This window comes from Felis catus, chromosome B4 (genome assembly GCF_018350175.1).
Source record: "Felis catus isolate Fca126 chromosome B4, F.catus_Fca126_mat1.0, whole genome shotgun sequence".
NCBI classification, from domain to species: domain Eukaryota; kingdom Metazoa; phylum Chordata; class Mammalia; order Carnivora; family Felidae; genus Felis; species Felis catus.
In genome coordinates, this window is record NC_058374.1 from 130,356,868 (window position 1) to 130,374,761 (window position 17,894).

General features: G+C 58.8%; 1 protein-coding gene across 1 annotated transcript in view; it reads right to left on the reverse strand.

Moving 5' to 3' along the window:
- The window catches only part of MYH9 (myosin heavy chain 9), a 92,800-nt gene that overhangs the window by 36,812 nt on the left and 38,094 nt on the right, over nucleotides 1-17,894 (reverse strand). The window contains exons 4-7 of the mRNA XM_023257448.2: nucleotides 5,875-5,902; nucleotides 4,999-5,092; nucleotides 904-996; nucleotides 317-380 (exon numbers count right to left, since the gene is read on the reverse strand). Coding sequence (XP_023113216.2) covers nucleotides 317-380; nucleotides 904-996; nucleotides 4,999-5,092; nucleotides 5,875-5,902 — 279 coding nt within the window. The remainder of the gene's footprint in view (nucleotides 1-316; nucleotides 381-903; nucleotides 997-4,998; nucleotides 5,093-5,874; nucleotides 5,903-17,894) is intronic.

Here is a 17,894-nt window from a genome sequence, read left to right on the forward strand (position 1 = left end):
ACCCTGCCCCTCTGGGAACCACACTGGAGGGTCTTCTGTCGTCCCATCCCTTTCGAAGCAGAACTCTGTCCTACCAGTAAAGAAAAACCCGAGCTCAGGGTTGGGTGTTCCATGAGCTTCTCCGGGTACTCTTCCTGAAGCCACAGGTAAGGTGTCCTAACAGGCCCGTAAGGAGGAAGCTGCTGGAATCAGGAGACAGCTTCCTCTCCATCAAAGTCTTGTCCCTCCCCTCTAGACGCGGGACTCCAGGCCCAGGACTCCTCCCCATCAAGGTCTTGTCCCTCCAGACAAGGTCTCGTTTCCAGACCAAGGATACAAGTCTCAATGTTGGCTCCCACGATGTAGCCATTGACATCAAAGTTAATGCGAATGAATTTGCCCTAAGGAGAGACAGATAAAGAGAATCAGAAGCCCGGTCCTCCAGTTTCTAGCTCCTGCGGTATAGCCCGAAGAGGGAAAATCAAGAGACCGTGCCCATGTCGGAGGCCAGGGGCCCGTGCAGTGCACTGCATGGATACTCAGGACTCAGCGCTGTGCTGCTTAAAGCCTGGGCCAGGACAAGATCCAGAGATGCCCAAGTTCATCCGCTAAGGCACAGGAGTGCTCCTCGGTCCTCCATCTGGCTGTTGGCTACAACAGGACAAGGCGCGGGACCGGCAGGTAACTCCCCGCTGTCCCCCCTTCCCCCCCAGTTCTCTGCCACCTGGGCTGAAGCAGCCACGTGTGCAGGTCCCCACCAGCTGGAGCTCACCCCAGCCTACTCCCCGCCACAGGCCGGGAGGCAACCAGGTCCGAAGCTGCCTCGCTTTCAGAGGTGAGAGCGGCAGCTGGAAGGCGACGTGCGCCAAAGCCGTGGGTGGGAGCCTGAGCCCCGCGAGCTGGGCATGGCCGGCCACTACTCACAAATCGGGAGGAGTTGTCGTTCTTCACAGTCTTGGCGTTCCCGAAGGCCTCCAGGATGGGGTTGGCCTGCAGCAGCTGTCGCTCCAACTCGCCCTGGAAAGGAACCCGGGGATGCGGTGAAGGCCAGGCAGTGGCTCGGGTCGTCGAACCTGCTCCGCCAGGCAGGGGGGCCGGTGGCAGAGCTGTGCCTACACGCCCAGCGCGCCAGGAACAGAGGGCGTTCCGGCCACGCCAGCCGCAGCCTGGCCCCTGTGTCACTCGGGAGCGACCTTCCCGCCAGGTGTTGAACTTACGTCGCCGGACTGACCGATCAGCACCCCCAGGAAGGGAAGGTGGGTGGCTCCCCCCAGCCCAACTCTGGAGGACGCGTCAGGAAGCAGCACCGTTTCTCCCCCTGCGCAGAGCCCCCCCCCCCCCCCCGGAACAACGGCTTCCCTCTGCCCTCTCTGCCCGATACCCAACAACATTTTTTTCCTTTTCACAGGACAAGGCGAGAAGGAATCAGCTCCATAAAAGACACCAGCTCATTCTATCCGTGTCCTGATAGACACGGCACTTTCCCTGCTGGAGCCTGTCCCGCCACCTACCCACCCCCACAGACGTGCTCCCAGAGTGTCCAGTGCGTGAGCCGGGGATCAGTGAGGCCCACCACGGGTTCTAAACTGTTTATCGACAACACCAATAAACTCTACTTGTGGTCCCAAGCCACACATGTGGCTGACACACCCTAAGCCTCCCTATCCCCGGATCCTCAGGATAGGCAAAACAGGGTGGCCCCGAGGTCATCCGGCTATCAACCGGCAAAGCGGGCGCCAACTCGCGTCTTCTCCGACAGGTGCCAGTCACCGCCCTGTCCCCCAGCCCTGTGTGGGGCTCTACCCCACCAGCCTAGATCAATTTTGGAAGCAGCCATCACCTTCCCAGCAGGCCAGGCAGTAACGGACGCTGGCTGCGGAAAATTCGGCCCTTAATACCTGGGATCTCTCTAGGGGGAAAGAACATCACACAGGGGCCAGGCCGGCTTTTGTATTTATTAGCAAGGCTGGACTCCGGCCAGGATTTTACGGGAACGGCTGCCTGTGAGTGATGAAAAGGAAAACTGGAAGTAGCAGGAGCTCCCGGGAGAGTCGTGAGGTTCAGCCTTCCAGGCGCACCTGCTGCTGACGAGACTCGTCTGCAGAGCACTGAGCCAGGGGCTGGAAGGGGCCGGGGCAGACTCTCCTACTCCAGCAGCCCGTCCTCGGCCAGGGCTCCCCGCCCCCCCACCACCACCCCACCGGACACCAGGGAGTCTTTTGTTTTCACACCACACGGATTAAGTGAAGGAGGGTCAGTGGAGCCACGCTGAGGAGCAGGGATCAAATCCACCGCACGGGCTGAACATGTGTGCTTGGCACCAGCCGTCGCGGGACACCGGGCCCCTGCCCACAGGGCTCGCGCGAGCCTGCGAAGTCAGCGGAGGCAGACCACAGAGTCCAATTTGGAGGAGCGCCGCTCCCCCACCCACTAAGACACTCCTCGCAGAGCACAGGCCGGGCCACTAGGCTGGCTGGGCCACTCCCGCTCCTGTTTCCGCAGACCGATGGGACCACGGTCCCCACCAGAGCCTGCCGCCTGCCCTGGCTTGGGAGCCTCGCTAAGGTCTCTGTTGTGGGACCACACGCTGCTGCCGTGGCACGTGGGACCGCTCGGCCAACTAGGGGGCAGCCACTTCAGATTCCGGAGCCGAACTCCGTGCAGACAATGGTGGTGGCTAACCTATGGGTTTCTCCTTATTGACCCATACCCGGGCACCGAAGAGACCTTTATTTCTCAATAAAATCTGCACGTGACCATGACCTTATGAGGTTCTGTCGGTAACATATGCTCTAGGTCTAGAATTAACCCATCCGGTTACTGAAGGGCTTCACTGGCTGGTGTTTCTGCCAGTGGTCTCCAACTAGTATATAAACAACAGGGGGAGGAAGAGGAAGAACGGCCGAAGACCACGGCTCAGCCTAGGGAAGTCTACCTGGAAAGTCCCTGCCCCCCCCCCCACCGCCCCACGCCCCCACGCTGTGCCTCGCCAACCGGCAGCCCCGGCCGGAGCCCGGCCCTCCCGTGGGCTTCGTGAGGTCGGGGCGCTCCGGTGGGCAGCCTTGGGAGAAGCATCTGGGCCACTGCGAGGGAGAGCTGCCGCCCAGAGTGTGCCGTGACAGGCTCCAGAATACGAGAGCCATAAACCAAGTTCAAGTGTCTCGTGCCCCAGCTGTGTGTGGAAAATCACTGTACAGCTTTAGGCAAGGAAATCCACTAAACTGTCAGCGGCCTTTACAACTGAGGGCCTGAGCAGTAATCGGAAGCCAGAGGCAACCTATTCAATCTCTCCACTTGGGGACAGAGTGGCCTGTCACACACTGTGACTGGAGACATAGGATGTGACAAGTTTGTTCCCCCTCATCACCCCTCCCTCCAACAGGCCGTCTCCTCCGAGTGGGGCGCCCAGGGCCTGCCGTCCCCCCTCTGCAGCTGGAGTCCCAGACACAAGCCCCACGCGTCTATGTTCTGACTCTGTAACTGCGGTCCTGTCCCCCATCCTCCAGGGCAGGGACTCCAAGGTCACCCTCCAGAGACCCAGGCACATACTAGACATTCAAAGAATAGTTGGGAAATGGATTTTATGGCAAATTCAGAGACGGAAAACCACAGCTAGAGGATTCCTAGCCTCGCGGCTCTGTTTTTGAAATAGGCCTCCTAAAGAGAATGGAAAATGGGGGTTGGAGACAGGGAGCAAGAGAAACTTTATTAGTTTCTAAATATAACTCCTGACGCCCCACGGAAAAAGATTTAGAATGTCTTGAGCAGTTTGGCACATGAGAAGTTACTTTTGGTTCGATTCCAGAAGACTGTACCCATTAGGACATTCAGGACACACCCCAGGTCTGCATGCAACAGACACACACCGCTACTTACTTCCACACGCTGCTCACGGCTCCCCGTGAGCCCCCCATGGGGCAAGGGGCAGCCACGGAGAGACGGCGCAGTCCCCCCTGATGGCTTGAGGGGACACCACGGGCACTTGGAATTCACAAAGAAGCCTAAGAGTGTGTGCTTAAGAGAAAGGCGAGAGAGCACCACACGGGCATGCTTAGGCCTAACCCTGGGACACTCCAGTGTGGGGCCTTCCGGGTGCTGCTTCTGACTGGCACAGTGCTGGCAGGTGGCAGGGGGGAGGGGGGGAGGGGAGAGGGGACGGCCATCTCCATCTGGTCCAGACACCGAGCACGTGGGGCTCCGGGACAGCAGATTCCCATTCCGCCGGACCTCAGTCGGGGTTCTGCACCGGGGCGTTATAGCTGCCATGGGCACAGGGAGCTCTGGGCACAACCAGAGTTTCCGAGAACAGCTCCGGCGATGGGGCCCGTACCCGCTCTGCGGGGGCTGTCATTTCAGAGTGCACGAGAGGTCACCGCGTGTCACACCCAGCCCCTCCTCCCAAGACAGTCAGTGAGCCGAGCCTACGAGGACAGGTCTAGCCGCAGAAGGTGACAACGGTGTGGAGTGAAAAGCTGCTCAGGAGAAAAGACATAAATCAAGGGCACACGATGGGCAGAACACGCATTCCTGGTGCAGAACGTGCAGTAAACGTGCAAGCTCACCTAGCGAGGACACTGCTGGGTTCGACCATAATCCATCAAGAGGGAGGGGGAGAAAAAGGGAAGTGAGATGACTTTCTAGTTGCCCTTTCTCTCTTCACTGGGGGACCGTCCACCCAGAGGCATTTCAACAGCAGGGTGAGGAGGCGGGGGCTCAAAAGCTGGCCTGCCCGAGAGGCTCCAAGTCTCCGACAACTTGAGAACCGAGTTTGGGAATCTCTAATTAGCCGTAAACGCCGGGAGCGCCGCTTCGCAAAACCTGGGGGTCTCCGGTGTCCACAGCCACTCAGAAAGTTAGGAGGCCGGGGGAGAAGGGGGCTGGCTACCACCGGACCCGCTCCCCAGACGGCCGAGCTGCCGCCTCCCGGGAAAGAGGGTCCGGCCTCTACTTCGATCCCCCAAACGCTCCGAACTACGAATCGTGAGATGCTCTTCCTCAGGGAGGAAGGCCCGCGCTCACCTGGTCCTTCTTGCTCTTGTGTGAGGAGGCCACGTGAGCCAGGTACTGAATGACTTTCTTGGTGTTCTCCGTCTTGCCGGCTCCAGACTCACCCCTGCCAAGAGAGCCAAGAAAGTTCTCAGGGGGGACGCGGCCAAAGCCTTGAAGCGCAACGCACCCGGGCCACCGCCTCCCATTCCGCTAGGTGTCAGTGAGGGACCCAACCCCTTGCGGCAGGAGGGGGAACAGGCGAATAAATGCTGAGTTCTGGAATCCTCACTCCGGCCGCTTCCCATGGGCCTCGGGAGGCCCGACAGCAGACCGCCCGGACCCGCTGCCCGGCCTGGTCACCTGGGAGGCTTGCTGTCACAAAGTCTCAGGATCGGCTCTGGGCAGCTGTTGTCTCACGGGCCAAAGGCACTTACACGTGTCCCTTCGAAACCACTTGAAGGAATGCTCTGTACCATCAACTCCCCCCACAGTGGGGTTTATTTATCTCCTCGGTAAGTGCCGGGGGCCAGGGCGAGCAGCCCCGGTGTCTGCTTCAAAGCAGGTAAAGAAAGCCACCGTTCAGAGCTAGAAGGAATGTGCTCTGGAGGCACCCACCAGTTCCCAACTGTGCTCTGTGGAGAAGATTCCTGCTTCTCTCTGCTACGGACCTCCCCGCACGGTACGAGGAAGCAGAAGGGGAGTCCACGTCTGGCCCCGAAACTAAGCTTATCTGTGCCACGGGACTGCTGAGCGGCTAACCTGGGGCCTGGAGGCCCATCCCATGGGGAAAGGGCAGGGGCCCGACTGGGAGCGGAGCTCAGCAGCCTGGGTCTCGGCAGGAGTCCGCACAGCAAGGACAAGCCAGGGGGTGACACGAGGCCCCGCCACCCGGGCAGAAACACTTACGTGCACAGAATGGACTGGTCCTCTCGGTCTGAAACAAAGAAGACACCAGGTTAACTTCTGCCGGATACAAAAGCCTCCCTGGCAGGCTTCTGAAGAGCTGCCCCTTCCCCAGGAGCAGAAGGTCTCGGCCGCTGCCCTTGCGGAGGGCCCCGCACGCCGGCCGGCATCCACCCGCCCGATGCCCCACTCGGACAGGTGCCAGTGTCGCTGGGCGTCTGCCCCTCCCCTCCCCCCACCACTCCGGGAGCTCAGCCTGCCCACCCTCACTGCCCAGCACCCCCTCCCCCCCCCCCCCAGGAAACCACCTCCAAGAAAGCCCATCTCCAGAGAGCTCCCCAGGAGTCTGCTGCACCGAGGGCGGAGGGGAGGCCTGCCCTGTTACGCTGACCCTTGGGGCGGGGGCCGTAGAAGTAAGGCCCGGCAACATCAGTGAGGCGGCTGGGTGCGGGCCGGGCAGACCGGGCTGGGGCACAGGGCCGCCTCTGCCGTGGGGTGTGTGGGACCTCAGACCCGTGCACGGGCTCCCGGAGCCCCCGCCTCCTCCCGTGACGGGGAGACGAGCACCCGTGCACGGAGGCAGCAGTGCGGGGTCTGGCACGTGGGAGTGCTCAGCGAGCTGGTTCAAGGGCAGCTTGGAAGGAACGCAAACATGTCAGAATCACAGCTTCTGACCGGCGTCTGGGACAACCTGGGCCTCTAGGCCTGGCCGTCGGGAACTTTCTACGACCGTCCCCAGCTGTGACTCCCTTAGCAAGTAAGGATACACCAGCTCGCGCCCCTTGTGTGCAGGAGGAACAGTACCGACCACCACGCTTTTGAAAGCGAAGTCTGACAGAAATGCTGGAAGGCGTCTGGGCTGACCTGGTTCAGGGCGGGGTATCCAACCCTAAGCAATGGCTGAGAAGACAAACTCATGGTTTTCCCCTTTTCACCCGACACTGCGTAATCCCCTCAACTCCCTGAGGTCAAATCCGACTGATATTTGAGCTACCTTGAGGTCTGTAAATCCCAAGTCTCGGTTTCCTTATCCATAGAGTAACTATGCTACTAACTCCCTGACAGGATTAGCGTGGAAAACAGAAGTAACACATGTAACGGATGGACCCGCACGTCAATAGGACGAGCTCCGCAAATGGCCGCTATCTACTTCCCCATCTAGGAGGAACAGAGGACTGCTAGTCAAGCCCCAGTAGAAGAGCACTGGCTGAGGAGTCTCAGAGGAGGACCAGCCACAATCAGAATTCGTGGTGCTGCACAGAAACCAGCGCTGGTGGTCTGGAAGGACACGCTCACTGGCTGCCACTGGCCGGCCAGGGCCCTGCTGGATGGGACGACGGGAGAGTGACTCATGGCTCACTGTGTTCACGGCCTCAGGAGACGGCTTTAGCTGCTCAACACCAACAGACACCGCTCAGCTAGGTCACCTGCCTCCTGACAAGGAGAGCCTCCAACGTGCGCAATCTCGGCGCGTATGCGTTCACACGCGTCTCCAGCCCTTGTCTGTGGGTCGCTCGGGAGGGAAAGAGGACATCCAGACAGAGAGAGGCAAGAATAAGCCTCCCACCCAACACAAACGGCAGCGCCCCCCCGCAGCCCTCCCTCCAGCCCCCTAGCAAACATCAACAGTGTGGGGGTGCAAGGGAACTCAGCCAGGCACCTCCACCCACACACCCCACACCCTGCTCACCACTGGGCACCTTCTCAGAGCAGCCCCTGGTCTCAACTTTCCCACCAGACGAGGTCCTTCAAGACCGACCTCAAGACCACGCAGCAAGGGCCCAGGGAGCCTCTGCAGGGTCTCCGGAAGACAGAGGGGGGGCAGGGAGGGAGCAGGGGCTAAGGGCTGGGGAGGACTGGGCAGTCCCCAGCACCCGCCCCCTGAGGACAGCGTGGCCACCAGCAAGGTCTAAGCAAACCCGGCTGTGATCCCAGGCCCTGGCGCCCCCACCCCCACCCCCTCACATCCCTGTAGGGCCAGCCCCCGCCGCGGACACGTTCAGTCACTGCTCCACAACTGGGCAAGAATGTACCTGCGCGGGCTGGCAAGTCGTAAGGCAGCAGCAGCCGACGCTACCATAAAAGGAAACATCCCCATCCCTTCCAGAAGGAACCGTTTTCCCAGGGCTGCCCAGGCCCCGTCCCTGGGATGGCTAGAATTCCTCTGATTGTGTGTCAGATGCTGAGCTGCCGAACAACAGGAAGCAGAGCCCGCAAACACACACACGTGCAGACACACAGCCGCGCAGAGCCGCGGACAGGCTGCGTGCGGGCCCATGCGCTCGCGGGCACGCGCACACCCACGCCCGTGGACACACAGGTACGGACGCGGGTGTGCGTGAACGTGAACGCAGACGCGCACACGGGTGGCACGCACAGAGGCCTGAACACGCTTCAATTCCCGATTCTGGACCCAAACGCTAGGCGGCCTCCATGCACTTCACCTCCTCCAGGCTTTCCTCTCCTGACTCTTCACCCCCAATCCCTGAAGCACCACTGTCAACACGGCCTGCAAGGACACACTCCAATGCTCTCATTTTATAAAGAAGTCTGGATCCGCTTTGCCAGAATACTCTTTTGGGCAAACGCTTTTGCAGAGAAAAACTGATGGAGGCCTCTCTCGTCTCCTCAGCTCTGGTCTCTACCCCGTGGGGCCCCAAACCCACCTGCCTGCAGTGAAAGGACACCATGGCCCCATAAGTCTGGAAAGGTCTTTTCAGTTCCTACAGTGGGTGTGGGTCTGTTATCTTGCGGCCTCACAGGAGGAGGCAGGGGACGAGGCGGGCACTGTCCCTGGTTTGCGTGTGTTTCTTCTCCTAGTGCTTCTGGATTTGTTCCTCAGCTCGGAAGCTCTTCTGGGTACGGGGATGGTTAGAATTCTCAGCAACCAGGAAGCTCTCTGCCTGACTCAGTTTACTTGGTCAGACCCCCGTGCATTCCAGCAGGGACCCTCCTTAAGACCTTCCCCACACGGTAACCTCGTGGCACACAGACTCTCCAGAATTCAGGCTGCTGTGTTTTTGTTTGACTATTTATTTTTGAGAGAGAGAGAGAGAGAGAGAGAGAGAGAGAGCGAGCACGAGCAAGGAAGGGGCCGAGAGGGAGGGAGGCACAGAATCCAAAGCAGGCTCCAGGCTCTGAGCAGTCAGCACAGAGCCCGATGTGGGGCTCACAGTCACGAACCGCGAGATCATGACCTGACCCGAGGTGTGACGCTTAACTAACTGAGCCACCCAGGCACCCTCAGGCCGCTCTGCTGTGATTGAAGTCCTTATCTGGGCCTATAGGGACTGACGGCTTATTTGAAAACACCCTTCCTTCTGCCACACCAGGAGGAGGCAGGCAGACAGAAAGACCACAGGAACCCTATGGCCCAGAACCAGGCGAGTGCACCCATCAGAGGCAATCCAGTTCTGAGAAACAGGTTCCCTGCCGGGATGAAGGCATCAGCCTGACTGTGGCCCCTAACCTCTCCCGCCCAGCCCCTAACTTGGTGGGGGTTGGGTAGAGATGGGATTATAAAACCTCTCTCTAGTGGTTTTCAACTCGTTAAGAGCAACTTGCTCTCAGATAAACTCTTGAATTTCCAACTTGAAGAACAGGAGATAAACACCAGAGCTGCCTCGGTGGTGGAGACAGGGCTCCTTAGAGCACACTTAGACAACCACTACCTGTGTGTCTGGAGCACTGACAGAAGAGAGAGGACAGCGTTCTCATTTCCACTCTGTACTCTCCCTAGAGATGCCTGGCCCCTTGACCTCTCGGAATCGGAGGCCAGGGCCTCACCAGCAGGGCTGCTCTAAGGACTGAATGACATGGGTGCCTGAAGCACGTGGTACAGCACAGACGCCTGGAAACGTTGTCCTTAATAACCCCAGGCCCTTTGCACCTCCCCCATGCACCCTCCACAGAACAACCACAAAAAAGGTTTTAAGTTACATGTTCGCTGATGGGGCCATTCCCTTTCCCGATTTTATTTGAAACCCAAAATGCCCTGAGGCCTTTCAGAGCTGATACAGGCCTCTAGCCCGGGACAGGTGTTTCCAGCCGGCTCAGGAGGCCCAGCTCAGGTGGGAGGAGGGGAAACCTGACCACAGGTATTTCACCCCAGGTACAGACTTCTGCTAGGGGCTTTATCGCTCACTTCCTCACTGAGAGGAGCTGCGATTCTTGTCCATAAAAGGCCACGAGGCTCGCAGAGTGGTGACATCAGCCCCGACAGGAAGTACACACCAACAGCCGCTGCCGGGACTGACTCATCAAACGCTCACTGAGCTAAGGGCTCCCGAGGGCCGGTTGCTCTCGGGGGGCACACCTGAGGAACGCCCTGCCCTCGGGACCCGTCTTCAGATCAACCAGGCTTCCTGAGAAGTGGAGATGGGCCAAGAAAAAGGAAAACGAAGGGCAGTGTCAGGTCGGGTGCACAACAGTGTGGGGCGAGCCGTGACAAGCAGGCCTAAACTTTCCCCCACCGAGGCATGTGCCTGTCACGAAAACGGCAGACAGACCCCAGGGTGGCTCACGGTGTGAACCCTACAGAGTGTCGCCCGGGAACAGAGCGCAAAGGCCTGCACTCCGGGGTCGGTTCTCTCAAGAGCCCCGTGGAGTGTCGGGCTCTCGTGGGCCACAGGGCAAAGCTTTCGCCAAGTATGAAACGTGGAGACACCTGTGGGTTCAGGCTCAGAACTTGGGGGCTGGGGAGGCCCCGGGGAACATCTGGCTCAAACAAGTCCGTTCAGAGGGCAGGACACCGAGTCCCGGAAACGCTCCTACGTTGTCAAAGGCACGCAAGCTGGGCCACGAAGCCGGGCCTCCGGGTGCCCGGTTCTTCCCTGTGGACGCTTCCTACAGGGCAGGCCGCTCGGCCACCAGCAACGCTGCAGAGCAGGAGCCGTCTGCTTTCTCAGGAAGGGTTCCGGGGGCCTTACAGACCCACCTGGTACTTTCTCCAAAGCCAGACCCGTTCACCCGGGTCGCAGGTGCTTGGGAGGCAAGGAGAGAGGTGAGAAAGGCAGAATGATGCTCCACGTCGACACGGGCCGCAGGCCGATGCTAAGCCTCAGGCCCCGTGTGTCGTGGAGCCCCCGGCAGACCGCCCGCCTCGCCACCCGCAGCCAGGGACTCCCAAGCACACAGCATGGTAGGTGCCAACGGTCTCGCCAAGGCACGCGGGTAGGTCCAGACCAGGAAGATGCCCGATCAGCAGCAACCTCGGCCAGAAAGCAGCTGGATGCGGCCCGGTGTCTCCACCCACACACTCCCCCAGGCGCGGCTGTGTCCGAACCCCCGCCGAGTAGGCCCAGGTCCGTTGTTGCGGGAGGCCGAGAACGGGCGCCTCCCCCATCAGGCACCTTCGATAATTAGAAAGAAGCCCCAGGGACCGCACTGAACGTTCGCCATGGTAGAGGGCAGGCCAGGCCCCAAACAAGTCCTCTTTCGGCCGAAAGGCACCTAGCTGCTCACACCGGTGACTCCCGGGGCGCGGGCAGACCTGCCAGACGCCACTGCTGGTCGTTGGGACACCTTGTCCCTGGGCGGGGCTGGGAGTGTGGGGCGGCCGCTGAGACAGCCCTGGCAGGTCTGTCAGGGTGGAGGGAAATTCGAACGTCACACGTGAGTGCCGACATCTCACAGCAAATGCCACCTGGCCGCTCAGAGAGACCGTGTCCCAAACGCTGGAAGGCCAGCCTGCCTTGCTCTTAAACAACGTTCCCCTCAGGGCAAAGGAGAGACAGGCAGGGCGGCTGGGCTAGGCCCACTAGAGCCCCAGGTCACAACTCCACTGTCCAGGAGGGACGAAGGGAAGCATGGGAGGGAAGGACAGTGGGGCAGCAGGAATGAGGGACTTGGCCAGACAAAGCTCAGGACCCACTTGGCCCCACATCAGAGCACAAACAGGCTTTCAGAAATGCCCCCGTGATGAGTGTCGTCAGGCTTGGTGGAGGACAGCAGGAACACGGGTGCTGGGAGGCGAGCGGCTATAGCACTGGCGTCCCGAAGAAGCCAGTGGCCCCGGTCGCCTTGAGAAGGGGCCATCAAACGAAATGAAAGGCGTGTTGGTAACTGTTAGGCCAGAATTTGCTCCTGGGGCCTGGCCTCTGTCCTTGGCTTTCAGCTTAGCGTGTCTGTGGACCAGCAAAGGGTGGGGACCAGATCTTCATCGAGTCCCCAAGTCTGGCTGGAATGACGGCCTCAGCCCCGGCCAGAGCTGCGTGTTGGCCAGAAGAACATCAAGGGTCCTCAGAGTTCGTGGCAAAGGTGGCCACCGGGCCAACAGCCTTGGTCAAGACCAAAGGAGTTTGACAGAAGCCAGTTAGAGAATCCTGACTTTCACGCCAGCACACTTTCAGCTCTCTTACTCTTTAGTTTTAGAGACTTCGTCTTGTCCTCATCGGACAACTTCATTCCTGAAATCAGGCAGGGGAAGGAAAGCAACCCTTTCCTCTGAACACACGGACGATCAGTCCTGACCTATTGGAACACGACTCTGCTGGAGACTGAGCCAGAACTGGACAGAACAAGAAATACGGCCGGTAAGCGGCATTCACAGGCCGAGAGGGAGGGGCATGTTCAGGGAGGCTAAAAGCACGAAGCTCCTGGGCCATTACAGACTTTGCAGGTGCCTTCTGGTTGTTTGTCCGTGGGCTGGAGAGGAGTAGTGACGGATACACTGAGCCACGCTTTGGACCACCCTCAAAATTTCAGGTTCCCGGAGGGCACCTCCTTCTCGCCTCCCACTGCAGATGGCCCAGAGCAAGCCCCAGCAGACGCACTGGGTTGGATTCAAAGCCAAACAAAAAAGTAAGCCTAAATAAAGCCAAATCCTTGAAAAGGATCCACGAACCGCAGATTCCTCTTCTAGAAAGAACATTTTACAGAAATGGGACGGATAGGCACGACCACATTATAATTAAGCAGGCTCACTCTGAGGACCGGGCTCTCCTACTGGGGGACCCGACCAAGCAGCCTCCTGCAAGGGGCTGTAGGACAGCACCTCACCCCCACCCCATTCAGGCTCGGGTGGGCCCAGGGTCGCTTGTCACAGCACGCCCCACCCCCGGGGTCCCCACCTTACGTCAACAGAGGATCCCTTTCAGCACTGCTGAAAAGAGCCACCTCCGAGTGCACAACGTTTTCCTGAAGCCCCGCCGAAGCCATGTCGACCCGCGGGCCTCCGGCTGCCCGCTGGGGGCCACGGACAAGACGGGAGACCGAGGGAGACCGCGTCTGCCCGAGCACGCCTGTGTGCTCTGCGGCCGCTGCTGGGAAGGTGGCTTTGACGAGTCACTTCCTATGCACACTGCTACCAGAGCCTGAACTCTCCCGAGTTGCTCTCGGAGGAGATTAAGAAGCCTGCCCTGGAGCGAGCATTTGGCGATCACCTCCGTTAAGCGAGTGGGAGCGTGGAGGGAAAGAACGCAGGACGTGGAGGACAGAGACGGTGAAGTCAAAAACTGATTGCAGGCCAGGCCCCTTGTCTCATCCCGCAAACCACCCCCCACCACGTACGTTTCCGTTGAGCCAAGAGGCAGACAAGAGGAGGAAGGCTCAGCGACAGCGGTCCCCCATCAGTCAGGAACCCAAATCGAGGGCAACCCCAGCCGCTCTTCTCCACACCACACCTCTGGCTCACAAGACAAGTTCCTCCTAAAGCTGAGGCTGCTGGCGTGGGTGACCCGTGCCGCTCCCACCAGCCCCGCAGCCCTAAGGCGAGGCGAGGCTCCCTGCTCTGTGCTAGGCTCTCTCCCTCCTCCTCAAGTTCATTCACCTGCCTCTCGGGACCTCCTCCAGGTGGGCCCAAGTCTGGTGCACAGAGACCACCTGCGGGCAGGGGGCACGTGCCCGTGGGGAAGGCAACCACACGTGGGCACTCGGGGCCTGGCCCCAGACCTCCCTGCGGCTGGCGGGGGCCTCTGCGTGCACGGTAGTGCTTCTCTGGCAGGGCCCGAGCCCCCTGGCCGGCACGTTCCTGCTTAAGTGGAGTCATCCCATCTGTGGTTTCCTCGGCCGCCTGTCCTGGTGCGTGTGTTCACGGTCATGTTTCCCCGTCCCCGCGAAGCACTTCCCCAGCGCCTCCCCCGCTTGGCGCTTTTTTCCCTCAGAAAGGCCTCGGAAAGCAGAGAGTTCAACAGCAGCATTTGGCAGAGAGAGTGTGGAGAAGGAACGAGGGCCTCCAGCCAGCCAGACACACAGAAGTCCTCCAAATGCCAGCCAGAGAGCGAGGGGCAATGGTGCCCCTGGGGGACAGGCACCGGGACGGGGGGACGGAATCAGGAGGCCCTGGTCTCTGGCGCTGACTGGGCAAGTCAGTTAGCATTCATCTCTGGGCCTGTCCCTTCACCGGTGAATTACAGGGATCACACTCACATACGAAGACAGCGCTAGAATTCCACCCCTGGGTCACCCCGGAGGTCAGTCTGCCGCCGAGGGCGCTCGGACATCCGCCGGACACTCTGAGCAGCTGCTGGGGCACCAGCCGCTTCTCCGGGCAGCTTCTGCCGAGACGCAGAGGTGGGATTAGCCCAGAGCAAAGGGTTAAATAGTTCTCAGATTAGTTTAGGCCTGGAATGAAAGCAGACCCCGCTGCCACTCCCCCAGACACGCTGGGAGCTCATTAAAATACCATGAAGTCACCGAAAGCGAACCGGACCTGGCATTCTACCTAATCGGCACAGAAGAGGTTTTCTGCTTTCGCTGGGGAGAGAGCTGCGCTCGAGTCAGCTTCTTTCACTGGTCGGTTCTCCCCTAAGAACACGCACACAGCCTGACCCCCAGAGGGAGAGCCCGGAATGCCAGGTCCCGCCGGGAGCCCGGGGTGCCATTTCCCAACCCCACGGCGCCTTCAACAGGCCGCGTGCCGCTCCTGCCCCGGGACGTGCCCTCATGCCCCACAGCGCTATCCCCTGCCCGGCAAGGGGCTCACGCTCTCTCTCGTCCAGCGGCCCGTTACGGAATCCCGAGGACCAGGGACCGGCTCAATCCCTGAGGCAGGAGGAACCCATTCATGGCCACGGCAACATACGTGGAAAAGAAGCCAGGGTTGGGAGGGTGAACCGACCAAGTCACCGCAACTTTAATTAAACCCAAGGTCGAGGCTTAAAACAAACAGAACTGCCGGGCACGTCTGGGCTACACTGTAACCACTTGTTGACGCACACCTGCCAGCCTTTCCGCAGGACAGGAGCCGGCCTCCCCGGTCCCTCCCCGACCACCCCAGGCCTGGGTGGCCACACCTCCCCCTGAACTCCCAGGGCACCTGCTGCAGCCGCGCAATCGACACGGTGGCAGCTTGTCTTCTTCTACAGCCACGGCCCCAGATGTCTGCGCACGAACACGTCCCATCCCTCCGCCTGGACTGCCAGGGTCTCCAGTGCCAGAGTAATGCACTAAACCTCTTGGTATTCCGGCACTTTCTACCTCCTCTCTCCACAGACTAATCCAGGGTGCCAAAGGCTGCCATGCCCCATCCTGTGCCCACGGCAGACAGCACTAATCAATCCCAGCAGCATCCCTTGGCATTGAGTCTTGGATCCTTGGCAAGGCGGAGGCACTACTGACTCACGGAAGCCGACACTCAATAAAACCACTCCGCAGGGCTCAGTCCGGTGGTTCCCAAGTGCAGGCAGTTTTGCCCCCCAGGGAACATCTAGTAGCAAAGTCTGGGGACGTTTCTGGTTGTCACAATGGAGAGGGAGGGTGCCGCTGGCATTTAGTACAAAGGGGCCAGGTTGCTGCTAGACATCTACAATGCACAGGACCAGCCCCCTACCCCCAGCAGAGAATTACCCGGCCCCAAAGTCAAGAGTTGCCAAGTTTGAGAAGCCCTGGCTCACTCTGACAAATAGGTAGGGTGACCATAGAATTTATCACCCAAACTGGGCTGCTCTTGAAAGTGAAAATGGACACCACTAATACTAACTGCGGGACAAGAGGCATACGTTAGGACTGAGGCAAACCAGAGCGTTTAAGAGATGAAAGGCAGGGAGGTCCCGGGAACAGGCAAAGAGCTCATCTCATAAAAGTCCCCAGACAAAGCCACCAACTACCCTATTTGGCAGAATAAATGCTAGTATGTCATAAGCCACAGGCAGCTCAGGGAGGAAACCTTTTTCTAGTTCCTGTTTAGGGAAAAAGCAGAAAAGGAACTATCTGGCTATGCCTTTTAAGAGGTGAGTAGCAGAGAACAACCCTGTTTTCCCCCCAAAGCCAGTGCCAAGGAGCTCATCTCAGCCCTCTGACCCCGAGGTACCACTGTCCGTAATTGAGTCCTGTTAAGTAACTTCCTCTCTGCTCCAAGAACAAGAGACTTGTGGCTAACTGCTTGGAAGGTCAGCTGTGCCCAGCGAGAAGGGACTCGGAAATATTCTCAGTGGGTCACCGTGGGGGCTCAGGGCTGCAGCAAGTCCAGCATCACGCAGAAGGTGAGGGAAAACCTCTCAGACGGAGGGTTAGAAATTACGTGGGCCTGAACTCCCACAGATCGTTAAAAAGAAGCACCAAGGCCCCTGTCTTCCTGGGCCCACAGTGGATTGGCATCCCTGGTCTCCAAAGGACGAAACGCCCACCCACTTGCTCTCGTAATTTGGGAAGCCCCTCGCTTCCTACCAAGACCATTCTGTTAGGGCCAAAGCTTCCCGGTCAACATGAAGGAAAGCTCCAGCCTTCTGGATATCCCTTTGCGTTTTTCAATTATCTCCAACCTATGGAGCTGACTTGTGCTCCTCAAATTTTTTTTGTTGATGGATAAAAATTGGGCAAATCTCTTTAGGAAGGAGTCACGCAAGACATGGGAAGAAAGGCTGGGAGTCCAGTTCTAAGGACCCCCAGCTGCTGGTGCCATGTTCCACATCATGACATTGCCCTTGTCACAATGGCTTGCCCGAAAGTAAAGGAAGGCCACATGCTAGAAAACCGTTCAAATCCAGGATCCGAGTGTGGGAATGTGCCCTAATTCAGCAACGCAGAGCTCAGGGACTCTGGGGTGAACTTGCACTGGGCCAATTAAGACAGCTAGGAGAAAACTGACTCATAACCTCTAGAGACACAGACTCAGGCTCTTCTGGAATCTCACAGAATGTTCTGCCACCAGACTGCTTTAGTTAGCACTTTAAAACAGACATCCCACTTTAAAAGTAATGGGCTGGTTTCCCCAAGAAATTTTCATCGATGTAAACATAAGCCAAAGGCTAGGCCAAACTCGTACATGCTGCAGAATGCATTGAGCTTGGCAATGAAATGCCTTCCCCACAACAACTATGTGTACGACACGAGACAGACCCGCGGGCCGCCCCTTCAAACCACTATGCCACAGATAAAGCTGCTAATACAGCAAGGTTCTCTATCACCGCTGCCCAGCTTCGTGGCCAAGTTTAAAGGAAACAGGCAGGCGCGTGTATTCGGATTTGGAAAAGCACTATCAGTATGAGGTTTGGGAATACAGCCCGGCCTGGAAGTTGGGCTTGACTCAGAATGACATTGACATGCCGCCATAGGCCAAGCACCTGGCTAAGCTCGAGAATATAAAGGCAACATGGGCCCCGTCTGTGTCTAGGAGGGAAAAACAAGTCTGTGAGCACCTAAGTCAAACGAAGTATCACCAAATCTAGTCCAGACATCCTCCCTGGAGGGCAGGAATGCCTCAGTCTGGTCTTTCACGAGGGACTAGGGACTTGCCAGGCACTACAGGCAGCTGGCACGGGCGAGGCGGCCTGAAGCAGAAAGGCCTGGTAGAGAAACGGATGAGGTCCCCGTAGCAGGAAAAGTCAGAGGCAGTGGAAAGCCGATGACAAAGGGCACTGCATGCTGCTGGCGGGTTGCAGAGTTACCTCTGGGGCCACGGAGGAGACTTTTCGAGATTTTTGAAGATTTTGAATCAGGGGGTCTGATCAGATGTGCATTCTAGAAAGATGACCCTCTGTCAAAGGCAGAGGGAGGGCTCTATTAAGAGTGAAGGTTAAGAGGTCACAGCAACAGTGCAGGCAAAACCCTGCAGAGGCCATAACTGAGGTCAGGGCCAAGGGACG